General features: G+C 41.8%; 1 protein-coding gene across 1 annotated transcript; it reads left to right on the forward strand.

Moving 5' to 3' along the window:
• Nucleotides 1–1031: 1031 nt before the first annotated feature.
• LOC104865873 (olfactory receptor 52W1) lies at nucleotides 1032–1994 on the forward strand. The gene has a single exon (XM_010629633.1). The coding sequence runs from the start codon at nucleotides 1032–1034 to the stop codon at nucleotides 1992–1994; it is 963 nt and encodes a 320-aa protein (XP_010627935.1).
• The last annotated feature ends 12145 nt before the right edge of the window (nucleotides 1995–14139 follow it).

Consider the following 14139-nt stretch of genomic DNA (forward strand, 5'->3'; position numbering starts at 1 on the left):
ATCGTTCCCCCGTCAGTCAATTTCTTCCTCATTCAGCGGTTATTAAACTTCTGCTGAGAAGAACTGTCTACGCTGGGAAGTCTATCCTGACTCTTCCAATATCAAAACTGCTTCTTCCTCATACATGTGCTCCCCTGGGTTGAGTGCAATTTCCACCTCCTCTGACACTTCGACTCTGAAACCCCAGGAACAAGACTCTAGTGGAGACCACCGCCACCATCCTTCTGGATCATGAAAGATGAAAGCGAAAGGAGACAAAAAGAAAAAACTTTATTTTTTCTTGTTGCCATCTCTCTTTCACCGATGCTTCCAAGCCCCCACTTCAACTCTTTACCTCTTCAAGTTTACTGTTTCAACATCGAATTTAGAATGTAAGTCCCCTACACCCCAAACCCATCAAGTTTCTCCTGTCACTCCAAGCTCCCGGCTTCACTCCAGATCCCATCGGCCTCCCATTAGTTTCTCCCTTTCTTCACACTCTGCTTACTTCTTGGAGGGTTGGTGCACAGAATGTTAAGGCTGGGAAACACCTAAGATCCTTGTGCCCGTTCCCCTTCTTGAGGTGAGAAAGCGGAGGCCCGGAAGTCCCTCCCAAAGATACACAGTCAAGGACAGGATACCTTGATTCCCACCCAACATTGGTTTTACCCCAGAATCCAGAGGCGAGACTGACTCCGCTCGGACCTGAAAGAAGAGCGTTGCTCTCAGCTCTCCTCTCAGCTGATCTCCAGTTATCACTCAGCAGTCACCCCTTCCTCTGGCCTCTCCCTCATTATCACTGCCCCCCATTTCTACCCCTGCAGCCCTTGTGGGTTTTTAGGAACAGAGGATTCTCTCGTCCTTGCTAAGACTATGACCATAATTATCCAACCTGCCTCCACCAAGCTACGGTTATCCTCGTGATCTTCCCGGCCTTTCACCACCCCTATGGATGGATTTGTGTCACTGTGACACTCCCCAAATCTGTCCTTTTGTCCCTCCCTTGTTCAGAATCATGCCCACGTGAACCCTATAGCTTAGCCCTTCAAAGTATGGTAGAAACTCCACAGTGCAACTCCAGCTTCCTGCGCCCCACCTTCTTCACACTGATGGGAATTCCAGGGCTAGGGGGTGCCCGGGCCTGGCTGACATTCATGTTTGGGCCCATGTATCTGCTGGCCCTGCTGGGTAATGGGGCACTTCTGACAGTGGTACGCACAGACCCCACACTGCACCAGCCCATGTTTCTTCTTCTGGCCACACTGGCAGCCACAGACCTGGGCTTGGCCACATCAGTAGCCCCAGAGTTGCTGGCTGTGCTGGGCCTTGGGCCCCGACCTGTACCGTATGCTGCCTACCTGGTCCAGATGTTCTTTGTGCATGCTCTGACTGCTGTGGAATCTGGGGTGCTTTTCGCCATGGCCTGTGACCATGCTGTGGCAGTGGGGCGCCCCCTGCACTACCCTGTCCTAGTCACCAAGGCCCGCGTGGGCTATGCAGCTTTAGCACTGGCACTCAAAGCTGTAGCTATTGTTGTGCCTTTCCCTCTGCTGGTGGCACGGTTTGAGCACTTCTGTGCCAAGACCATACGCCATGCCTACTGTGCACACATGGCAGTGGTGGAGCTGGTGGCGGGCAACACAAGGGCCAACAACCTGTATGGGCTGGCACTTTCACTGGCTGTGTCCGGCGTGGATATCCTGGGCATCACTGGCTCCTATGGGCTCATTGCCCAAGCTGTGTTGCGGCTGCCGACCCGGGAAGCCCGTGCCAAAGCCTTTGGCACATGTAGTTCTCACATCTGTGTCATTCTGGCCTTCTACGTGCCTGGTCTCTTCTCCTACCTCACACACCGCTTTGGTCGTCACACTGTCCCAAAGCCTGTGCACATCCTGCTGTCCAACGTCTACTTATTGCTGCCACCGGCCCTCAACCCCCTCATCTATGGTGCTCGCACCAAGCAGATCAGGGACCGGCTCCTGGAAATGTTCACGTTCAGAAAAGGCCAGTTCTAATGACAAGAGTACAGTAGGTGTGGAGGTGAAGTGGGGGGACACAGGGACGCAGGCATCAGCAGTGTGGGTTCTCTCTGTGTAGGACTGTGTAGGACTCGGCAGATATCTTCTGTGAAGCTCCAACTGTGTGCACCACTGGCACCTGTAGACTTTGGGCTGGCCCTGTGTCCTGCTTGAAAGGAAGTAGAAGGCAAGGGGCTGTATATTACCAAGCAGGGAAGACAGGGCAGGCTTGGCCCTGCCATAGAGAAAGCCACTATCTCTGGAGGAAAATATCTGGGTTCTTGTCTGGGATCCAGCCCTTTCTACTCTTGGAGCTGGATTCTGTTTTCAGTCCTGTTGTCTCCCATCCAAGTACTAACCAGGCCCGACCCTGCTTAGCTTCCGAGATCAGATGAGATCGGGCACATTCAGGGTGGTATGGCCATAGACAGTCCTTGCTGTATTTTCCTTTTCTCATCACAGGAGATACCATTACTGTTTCAGGAAATAAAACCCTAAAAGTTTTGTTTTCCTTCAGCCTGAAAACTGATTTTTTTTTCACTTTTTTATTAATTTCAGATGAAAGAAAAAATTTTCTTTGTACCATTTGTTTCTCTTCTACTAACGACAAAATACCTGTGTTCGTTTATGAAATGACCACTATCCAAACTCTTAGCAGAAACAGACCTGAGGATCCATGGCATAGATTAGAACATGCAGAAACAAATCTAGGCATACTCAGCCACCTCATTTTTCACAAAGGAGCCAAACACCCTCCCTAGAGGAAAGATAGCCTTTTTAATACATGCTGCTGGAAAAACTGGATTTCAACCTATCAAAGATTAAAACTAGACCCTTATCTTTCAGCATGTATTAAACTAAAATTGAAGTGGATGAAATATCTAAATATTAAAAAAGAAATCACCAAAATTTGTTATTGCTTGATTTCTTGATAGCAGCCATTCTTTGTGGGGTGAGGTGGAATCTCAGTGTTGTTTTCATCTGGATCTCTCGAATGACCAGTGATGTGGAACATTTTTTCATATATTTACTTGATGCTTTTACTTCTTTGTCTGAAAAATATCTGTTCATTTCAGATGCCCAGTTTTGAATTGGGTCTTTATATTTGGGGGTGCTGATTGTTTTGAGTTCTTTATATATTCTAGATAGTAGTCCTTTGTCTGAGGAGCAGCTGGTAAAAATTTTTCCCACATTGTAGGGTGTCTTTTAGTTCTGTTGATTTTCTTTTGCTGTGCAGAAGCTTTTTAATAATTGAGATCTCAGTTGTTGATTTTTTCTGCTAGTTCCTGTGCTACTGAGGATTTGTTCATAAAGTCTTTTCCTAATTTTCCTATGCCAATGTTTTCAAGAGTTCTGCCTAACTTATCTTCCTGCTATTTTAGTGTTTCTTTTTAAATATTTAGATCTTTAATCCTCTTGGATTTAGTGCATGGTGAAAGATAAGACTCTAGTTTTAATCTTTGTCAGGTTGAAATCCAATTTTTCCAACACCATTAATTAAAGAGACTATCTTGCCTCCAGTGAGTATGGTTGTCTTCTTTGCAAAGATGAGGTAGCTGAGTACATCTGCAGTTGTTTTTGTATCTTCCAATCTGTTCCACTGATCCTCAGGTCTGTTTCTTTGCCAGTACCATGCTGTTTTTATCAAATTCCAGCAAGTTTAGTGTTTCTTTTTTAATATTTAGATATTTCATCCACTTCAATTTTAGTTTAGTGCATGGTGAAAGATAAAGGTCCAATTTTAATCTTTGGCAATTGAAATCCAGTTTTTCCAACACCATTTGTTAAAGAGACTATCTTGCCTTCAGTGAGGATGGTTGGCTCCTTTGTCAAAGATGAGGTAGCTGAGTACATCTGCAGTTGTTTTTGTATCTTCCAATCTGTTCCACTGATCCTCAGGTCTGTTTCTTTGCCAGTACCATGCTGTTTTTATCACAGTGGCTTTGCAGCATAGTTTCAGATTGGGAAGTGTTATACCTGCTGCCATGTCTCTGTTGCCTAGGATGGCTTTTGCTATTCTAGGTATCTTCTGGTTCCAAATGAATTTTCTGATTATTTTTTCTAGTTCGGTGAAATATAGTATTGGAATTTCAATTGGCATTGCATTGAATCTGTATAGCACTTTTGGTAGCATGGCCATTTTCACTATGTTGATTCTTCCTACCCAGGAGCAGGGGATATCTTTCCATTTTCTTATATCCTCTTCTTTCTATCTCTTTTTTCAGAGGTGTTTTGCTTCTTTCATTAGATTTCTTCCTAGATACTTCATTTTTTTGGGATACTATTTTGAAAGGAATTGTTTCCCTAATTTCTCTCTCAGTGAGTCTATTTGTGTACAAGAAGGCTATTGATTTTTGAGTGTTAACCTTGTATCCAGCTACTCTGTTAAAAGTGTCAATTAAGTCTAGGAGTCTTTTGGTGGAATTTTTTGGGTCTTCAATGTAGAGTATCATATCATCAGCAAATAGTGACAGTTTAATTTCTTCCTTTCTTATCTTTATTGCTTTAATTAATTTCTTTCTTGTCTAATTTCTGTGGCTAATGTTTCCATAACTATACTGAAGAAGAGTGGTGATAGTGGACATCCTTGTCTTGTTCCTGATTTTTCAGTTTTGGTCCATTTAATATGAAGTTGGCTATTGGTTTTTCATAGATAGCCTTTATTAAGTTGAGATATAGACCATTATTCCAATTTTTTGCAGGGTTTTTATCATGAATGGGTGTTGAATTTTGTCAAATGCTTTTTCTGCATCTATCAAGAGGATCATATGGTTTTTGTCCTTGACTCTGTTAATACAGTGTATTACATTTATTGACTTAAGTATGTTGAATCATCCTTGCATCCCTGAAATAAATCCGACTTGGTCAGGATGTATGATCTCCTTGATGATCCTCTGTATTCTGTTTGCTAGTATCTTATTCAGGATTTTTGCATCTATATTCATTAAGGAGATTAGAGGCCATACTCTTAAGTGCAGTAAATAGGACATATATGTGTAAACACTGAATAATTTCTCTGGTGTGAAAATGAAAATGAGGATCAAAATGTATAATAGGTAATATAAAATAGGAAGAAAAAGCCCAAAGGGGAAGGGGAAGTGGGAAGGCCTGGGGAAAGGAAAGAAGGGAATGGAATTAATATGAGACAAGGAAAAATGGAAACAAAGTCTTTGCAAATAGGGATAGGTGGACAGGTTGAAAGGAGGGCAGGGAAATGGGAAAAAAATAAGAACTAAGATATATCTTGTAAAAGTACAAATTCCCAATGGTGAGTGTAATAGTATTGTATACCTAAAATATACCAATAAACTTAGTGAATTAAATAAATATAAAATAGTCATGCCATCTGGGTAATGACACTAGACAGCATTTATGTAATGACTACAAAACTTCAGTGACTAGTATATAAAATATAATTATCTTTGCAATAAATATTCCCCATTAATGTAATAGAATGGGGAATACAAGTGGAACTAAGAATTTAAAAGACAATCACAAGACAGTTTACTTTGATTGCAAAAATATTTTGTTTTAATTTATCACCTTCTTAGATAAGCATAATGAACTCACCAGATTAAGCAGAATTATGTTGGGGTGTTTTGAGCTAGTTTATCTCTTCCAATAGATTTTACAGGTGTATATTAGTCAGTTTTCCTCTTAGACACAATACATAAAACTCACAACCTGAGGAAGGAGGGACTTGGCAGTGCTTACTGTTTGAGGGAACTGAGTCCATGGTACACTCACTGAAAGGCATTAACATAATGGTAGAAAGGATGGAAGAACAAATGCACTCTGTTCACGGCAGCCAGGAATCAGGGCAACAGTGTCAGAGAAGAACAGGCAAAAGGATCAAACATAAACTCCAAGGCCACACACCCATGACCCACAGGACACACCCAGAAACATGCACTGCCAATCCTACGGGCACACCTCCAGGCCAATCAAGTTAACACTCCACCCACAACCCATTCCTGATTAAATTCATACCCAAACACTTTTCCTGAAGGAATAATCTCCAAATAAGGGAAAGAGCTACTTTGTAATTCCTCTTAACAGAACAAAACTGCCATGCATACAACCAAAAGAATAGTAATCCCTTCCCCAAAGTCTTGGCACTTTCAGCATTTTTTAAATTCCAAGTCAAAATTTTTCTGATATGTAGGGCAAACTCTTAACTGTAAACCTCTATAAAAATCACAAAAAATACATAATCTCAAAATACAACGTAACAGGGTAAACATTTCCATTCCAAAAGGGAGGAGCAGAATCCAACCAAAGGCAGGCCAAAACCCACTAGGACAAACAGGTAGTCTTGTATGCCATATCTAGAATCTGGGACACACAATGTTAAAAACGGGTTCCAAAGGGTTGCCAGCCCACAAAGCTTCTCTCTTGGGCTGGCTACACTCAGTGCAGCTTTCCTTAGCTGAAAATCCATATTCCTACCATTGCTCACTTCCTGGAGTCTCTACTGTACCCTTAACTTAGTTCCCATAGCTTCAGTCCTGGACTTCTTAGGGCTGCCTGCCTGGCCTATTAGGCCTTCTTTGCTGGGTAGAAATAGTTGGGCATGGTATCAAATGCCTGTATTCCCAGTGACACCTCAGGCTGAGGCGGGAAAACTGTTTGAGCCAAGGAGTTGTGGACCAACCTGGACAACAGTGAGACTTCAACTGGCAAAAGACAGAGGGGTAGAGAATTTAATCAAATTTGCTTTCAAACTTTACATACAACATCAACTATTCCCTGAATCTTTAGCCTGCTGGTCCTGGATTTCTCAGCCTTTACTATTCCATTAGACAAATCTTAGATTTTAGTCTTCACCTTCTTTTGTGTGTGTGCATGTGTGTCTTTCTGTTGGTTTCATGCACACACACACACACACACACAAACACACACACGCACGCACAAACCTATCACTTCTGTTTCTCTGAAGAGTGCTGAGCAATTTAGATTTTGGTATCAAAATTAGTTCTAGAGGAAAAGAATTTTAACATTATTTTCTATATTAATTCTAAAGTTTCTAAAATTAATGATCTAATTTTATATTCAAAGGCACTGATAATTGCATGTGGAGTAGTAAAGAAAGCACTGACTATACTGCATACTTTAAATTTCTTCAGCAGGTAGATCTTAAGTGTTCTTATAAGCAGAAAATGGCAGAGATATAGAGATAATATACCCAGGAGGAAACTTATGGAGGTGATGGATACATTTATGTCATTGACTGTTATGATGGACTTATGGGCATAGATTTATCTCCACTTTTTTTTTAACAGGCTGGGGATTGAACCTAGGGCCTTAATCATGGTATGCAAGTGTTGTCCCACTAAGCCATACTAACAGCACAGCTTATATCCACATTTATTAAACAGCATACATTAAGTACATAGACTTTTATATATAAACTGAATCCCAATAATTAATTTTTAAAAGAGAGCACTAATGTCCCATGGCATGGAATGGGTATATATATATATATATATATGATTACATATGTGACACTGAAATTTTTTGCTGGTCAAAGTGTGTGAGGGGGGAGCACCGATTGTCAGCACAAATACCACACACACATCCAGACACTTTCATGTCTGCATTCAGAGAGATCTTTATCTACTGTAACTGAGATGGCTGAAAGCAAAACCCAAAATCTCATTTAGTAAGTGGCTGAATTACAGCACAAATTAAATTTTCAATCATTCAGGATATGTACAATACAAGCGAAGATATTCAGTGGGGAGAAATGTGATCATAAAGATCAAAATGGTGACACAGGAAAACGTCCAGTGAAAGCTGAGAACATGACTTTTCCAAATTGTGATTCCTTCTCTTCTAGTAAAAGGAATGCTCCACTCTGTCTGAGAAGATGAACCTTGCCTGCTGAAACAGTAGCAGACTCACTTGCTGAAAATTCTTCTTGATTTGTTTTTATTGTGTATGTATATATATATATCTATATATATAGATATATATCTATAATATATATTTATTTATTTAGTATTACCTTTGATTAAATGCAGTACTATCACACTGAGACACAGTCACATTAAGTCTCTAAGTTGCTCAGGCTGGGCTTGTACTTGAGATCCTCTTGACTCAGTCTTTTAGAGTGCTAGGATTCCAGGCATGCACCATTCCGCCTAGCTTTGAAATTTCTTTGTAAAATATCTGATTATACTCAGCTTCCCCCTCCAGCATCCCCTTTTGCCTCTAGGCATGCTTGTCAGAAAGGTTCTGCAATTTGAACTGAAGTTTTGACTCCAACATTTTTCCTAGGCCTTTTCCCCATTGAAGTCAATGGAGGGATGTTAGAATGTGCAGTTACTTCTTAGAGAAAGCAGCTGGAACGTCCTTCTTGTGACAATGAACTCCACTTCAGAAATGAAGGAAGAGGATTCCATCACCTATCTCGCTCTCTGAATAACAGGACTGTAAGCATATCTCTTGAGGCTTGTTTAGTGAATGGCAGTTTGCCCTAGAGAGTGCCATCCAGTTTTGCTGCAAACAAAGGACTTGGAGAACTGTAAACTTTGTTGAAAATAGACATCAGTTCTAGGAGACCCTTAAAAGATGTGACCCATGAGGAGCTCTGCTACATTCCAATAACCACTTGATTCTTCCAGTTTATATAGACAGAAATCTGAGGGATATGTGTGGGAATAGAGTTAAGGGTAAAAAAATAATACATAAAGGAACATAAATGTGAGTCAGGATTAGTTTTTTTTTTTTTTTTTCTGGTACCAGAAATTGAACTCGGGTCCTTGTGCTTGCAAGGCAGGCCACCGAGGGATTAATTAATTGATATAGATCCATTCAGCATAGTTTCTGGCTTAAAACTCAGACTAAAAATGTCCCATAGTAAGTAAATATGAAATGCTAGACTTGCCTTGATACACTACAGAGGAAAGGATTCAAAATCTTAGGGAAAGCCAGGCATGGTAGAATACACCTGTGATACTAGTGCTTGAAAGGCTGAGACAAGAGGATTACTGTTAGTTCGAGGCCATCTTGGGCTACATAGTTCAAGAGTTCAAGGCTAGCTTGAACTACATAGCAAATATATATGTCTCAAAACAAATAAATTTGAAGGCGATCAGAATTCTAGAGTATATTTTTATTAATGCAGTGCTCACTCACCCTATAAGTTTCCGGAGGACTCACCTTTGTTAAGGGCTGTGATAAAAGCCTTAGAATTCTGGAACGACTCTGTGCTGGTCTTTGTGGCCTGGAAACTGCAACGGTGCTACTTAAGCTGAACTGAGAATGCAATAGAAATAATTGAATCATGGATTTAAGAGTTAAAAGGTGGCAAACTGGGCTGGGAATTTAGCTCAGTTGGTTCTGTTGCCTGCCTTGCAAGCAAAGGTCCTGGGTTCAACCCCAGTACAAAAAAAAAAAAAATGTGGCAAACAAACAATAAAGACAAAGTGGGGATGATGGGCATAATGAATGGAAGAGTCCAGAAGCAACCCCACAGTTTGACTTGTGCACGTCTATAGTGTTATATTATTGTTCAAGTTAAATATTTAAATAGCCACAAAGACTGATGAATTCTTATTGCATTTACACAAGCAGAAGAGTTCTGATTGCTATGAACAGAAGTCTACCTTTAATCATAATAACAGAGCAGTGCAACCTCTCAATCAATTTCTAGGCTCAATCAAGTTTACAGATCCCCAAACATGAAATTAACTGGATCCTCTTGGGAGAGAAATTCACTACACTGACAATTTATTTATTATTTGTTTGTTTATTTATTTATTTTGTACCGGGGATTGAACTCAGGACCTTGCACTTGCAAGGCAGGTGGCAACATACTGAGCTAAATCCCCAACTGACAACAATTTAAATTGTTAATCTTTCTTTTTTCGTTCCCCCAAAGAAACCGGTGGCTTTACGCCACAGCCAGTGTGCACTGAGAAAAAGTAAATAAGCATTTGCGGGAAATTTTAACAATGATGCTGAACTCCTACAAGTTCCAGGACTCCAAAATGTAATTACACTACTATCCAAACAGGAGATTTACGGCAGTGATCAATGGAAAATTAGCTCACTTCTGCCTCACTGTGGTTGTGGAGGATCGCTACAGCCATCTTGTAATTATTGCCCCAGGCCCAGAATGCATAAGTGGAATAGTCATATTCACCAAATGGCAAAATCCCCACATTAGCCTCTCTTTGTAGAATGGAGGCTTGTAAGATAGAAAAGGTGAACTTTAGGCAACTAGATCTGCTTTTACCTAGGAAAAAGTTAACAAAAGCAGTAACACCAATTCCTCCAGGGATTATAGAGATAACTGTCATAATTAGGGATTTAAGGATGTAGGAGAGACTACCACATTCTCTTCCAAACAAACAGTTTGGAATGTGCAGAAGACAGATTTTAGAAAATTATAGAGCATTGTTGTAAATTTAATCAGGTGGCAAATACAAATGCAGCTGCTATACCAGAAGTGGTTTCATTCCTGCAGCAAATTAACACAACCTCTAGTACATGATACGAGATGGTTGGTTTGAGAAATGCTTTTTCCTCCTAAAAATCTAGTCATAAAGATAATCAGAAACAGCTTGCTTTTAGCTGACAGGTCAGGTATGTACATTTCCTTTCCTAATTCAAGGATAATTTAGTTTGCAAGGATCTTATTAACTTCTTCCATGAGACCTCTCATTGGTGCATGAATGGATGACATTATGCTGCTTTTAAATGTGAGCAAGAAGTATTAACTCTGCTAACCTTTTTGAGAAGATATTTGTCTCTTGGAGAAAAAAAAATCCAACAAATATCCAGGAGGTCTTTCAGTGAAATTTTTGGACAGTGAAGCATTCAGAAATATCCATATGAGGATAAGAAAATATTGATGCCTGACCTTTTCTACAAACAAAAAGGTTGGCCCAACACCTTAGCAACATATTCTACTGAAGTTAAGAGAGGATACGTTCCTCATTAGGATGCGCACCCCCCAGTCCTTTCACCAGGGGCCTCAAAAGCTTCTAGATTTAGGGAGCCCAGGGTAAGAGAAGATTCTGCAGGTGAAGCTGAGATGACAGGCAACCGAAAGGTACCTCTCACGTCAGTGGCACATGAGTTGTTTGCAGTCTGTGACAAGACCTGAAAGGGGTCATCGTCTGTGGTTAATAAACTCTCTTTTTAAGAAATATCTTTTCGTTTTGTACTGGGACTTAGTAGAGACTAAACACTTAACTGTGAGTCACAAGTTATGATGTCCCACTAGATGTCCATAGTAAACTAGACATTATCTGACTCCTCAAACCAGAAAGTTGAGCATGTACAAGAACACATGCTCCAAAAGCAAAAATGGTAAACAAATATATATATAAACTAGAGGAAAACATTGGCCATACTTACAGATGGTTCTGTGTATCATGCGCAGAACCACATGAAAGTAGACATCTATAGCAGCAAACCTCCTTCCTGGGATTTCCTGAACTCCTATGATGATCAGAAACCCTCTCAGTGGGCACTGCATCATCTTGTTAATATTGTTTGGAAAAAACTGGGAGGGGTATAGGGCTTGAAGGGAGGGCAGGGGAATGGGGAATAAATAAGAACCAAATGGGTTATGTAAAGTGCACATTTCCAATGATGACCGTCATTATATTGTATGCCTTAAATGTACCAATAAAATTGATTTTAAAAAGGAAATGTCCATATGCATGACTGTGGACCAACTCAGGCGCTGTGACCAACATTTTGAGTAGATATCTGGTCGAGGAATGGCAAGGGGCATGACTGGAAAGCGGGAGACAGAGAGTCAGGCAGGAAGTGAGTACACAGACCTCTCTGAAGGCACGGAAAGTGTGAAAATATTTGTGATCTTGCACAGGGTGATTTCAGTAAGAAAAGGGAAAGGACAGCCAGTGCTGCGGACAGCAATGGGAATCTCTTCGCCCAGCCACCTCTGTCGTTGCTGAAAGGACTCGTGAACAAAGTGGGAGCGGTGTAAGCCACGGAGGTTAGGCATCAGCCCAGAAGCTTGGCCTTCCAGTCACTGCAGCCCAGAGGGCTACAGCTGCTCTCAGGGGTCCACTGCGCCAGCAGCTGAGACTCCCCACGTGCGAACTGTAACACCGTTCTCTGCGCGGTCTCCCTAGACATGGTCACAGGTGGAGAGAAACGTTCCAGGGGGCGGAATGGGCTCTCTGGACACAGATCTGTCTTCCCTGCATGCAATGCTCCTGCCAGAACGGCCACCCTTGGACTCCAGAATGCCTTAGAACATCCTGGTACGTTACACAGGATTGCTTCTGAGGGACAAACCCCACTCACCGGAAACGCAGCGCGGCATGCACCGTGCTCACCCTTCTCCTTGAGTCCTAGGAGCCGCCCAAAGGCAAAACCCAGGTGAGAGACCAGAAGCGGGAGCAGCCCGTGGAAAGACTTCCCTGAAGGGCCACCTCTTCGAACTTTTAACACTGCGTAGGGTTAGTATGAAATCTGTCAGAAAAAGTAAAATGAGAACAATTTCTGACACCTGTGAGAAAAAGGGCTTGGAGGGCAGGGGATGGCAGGGAGGCGGAAGAGAGGGCAGAGAGGGTGAGCGCTGGGATACACAGCAGGGTAAGTGTGTTGAATGAATCTGTTTTCTGGTTCTTTATGGCTGAGTAATATTCCATTTTATAGAAAAACCACATCTCCTTTATCCAGTTTCCAACTGATGGGCAAAGGGGCTGTTTCCAAGTTTTAGCTATTACAACCTGTGCCGCTATAAACATGGTTCATAGGAAAATGGATACAGATTGAAGATATACTCCTAAGTGAAACAAGTAAGTCACACATGTGTAAATACCGAATAGTCTCTCTGGTGTGAATAAACTGCAATAATACAGAAGATCCTAATGACATAACTGACATCGTGAAATGGGAAGAAAGGGGCTAAAGGTGTAGGGAAGGTGGGATGGGTAGGGGAAGGGTAATAAGGGAAAAGAAAAAAATGTGCGATAATGAGAAGATGGAAATAAAGTGGTTGTAGATGGGGAGGGGAGGAGGGGAGGAGGGGGTGAAGGGAGGGCAGGGACAAGGGGAAAAAATGAGAACCAAGACCTGTCATGCAAAGGTACAAGATCCCAACACTCAATGTAACTGTACTGTATCCCTAAAATGTACCAATAAGCTCAATTAAAGCTGATAAAAAAAGGATAAGTGCGTTTCTGTCAGTGTCTCAGTGCAGCACTAATCTGTGGAGGATGGGAGGGAAGGGGAGCTCTGGGAAAGGAGATCCAGGAAACAATTCAGATGTTTTGCTCAGGTACCAACTCAGCACAATGAGGGTAATCATAATGTGCTAAAAACATGCACTGGGCCCAGGGATTTAGCTCAGTGGTTCCAGAGCCTGCCTCGCAAGCGCAAGGACCCGAATTGGATCCCCAGTACCAAAAACCAAAAAAAAGCACTAACAGAACTTTCAAATCACGAATTTGTACACTTAAGATGTTAATAATGGCAATTTAAAAATCTTATCTGGGTAGCAAAATAATAGTGCAGCAAAAATACTGAAAGAGGATAATATCCTAGTAAAATATCAAACATATTCCAAGGCTACAGTAATTAGAAAAGTGCCCAGAGCACAGACAGTAGATTAAAAAAAAAAAAGTAGGACAGCGTCTTTCTTCTGTCACCTCTCTTCGTATGAAAACACACCAGAGACAGATACACAGACAGACAGACAGACACACACACACACACACACACACACACTGATACGCACAAACACACACAAAACAGAGGCCCAGGCCTCACAGAGGGCCATGCCATTGTCCGTAGATTCTCTTTCCGTCTCTCAGTTTCACTTTCATTTCCTGCCTGGCTGCTGCAGAGCACCCTTAGAGAATAAATCCTGCACCCGGTGCCTGGTCTGTTACCACTTCCACACGGAATCTGAAGTCTCCAGAGGTGTCCAAAGGTGTGTTAAACAATCTGTGGTGGGTAGAGCTCGGAAGACTTTAGAAGAAAAAGCTGCATTTGCTTGGGTGCCTTAACTTCCTTGTTTGGAAGCCTCTGTGGGGGTGGGGAAAGGTCGGACTTGCAGGCTTCCTGCTGCCATAGATCCTGAACCCTGGAAGGAGTGGGGTTTAAAGAAGGGAAGTCTCCCTCTCTCCCAGAGGGACAGCACCTGGTCCAC

This window comes from Fukomys damarensis, unplaced genomic scaffold, assembly GCF_012274545.1.
Source record: "Fukomys damarensis isolate Sample0158 unplaced genomic scaffold, DMR_v1.0_HiC HiC_scaffold_16, whole genome shotgun sequence".
Classification (NCBI taxonomy): Eukaryota; Metazoa; Chordata; class Mammalia; order Rodentia; family Bathyergidae; genus Fukomys; species Fukomys damarensis.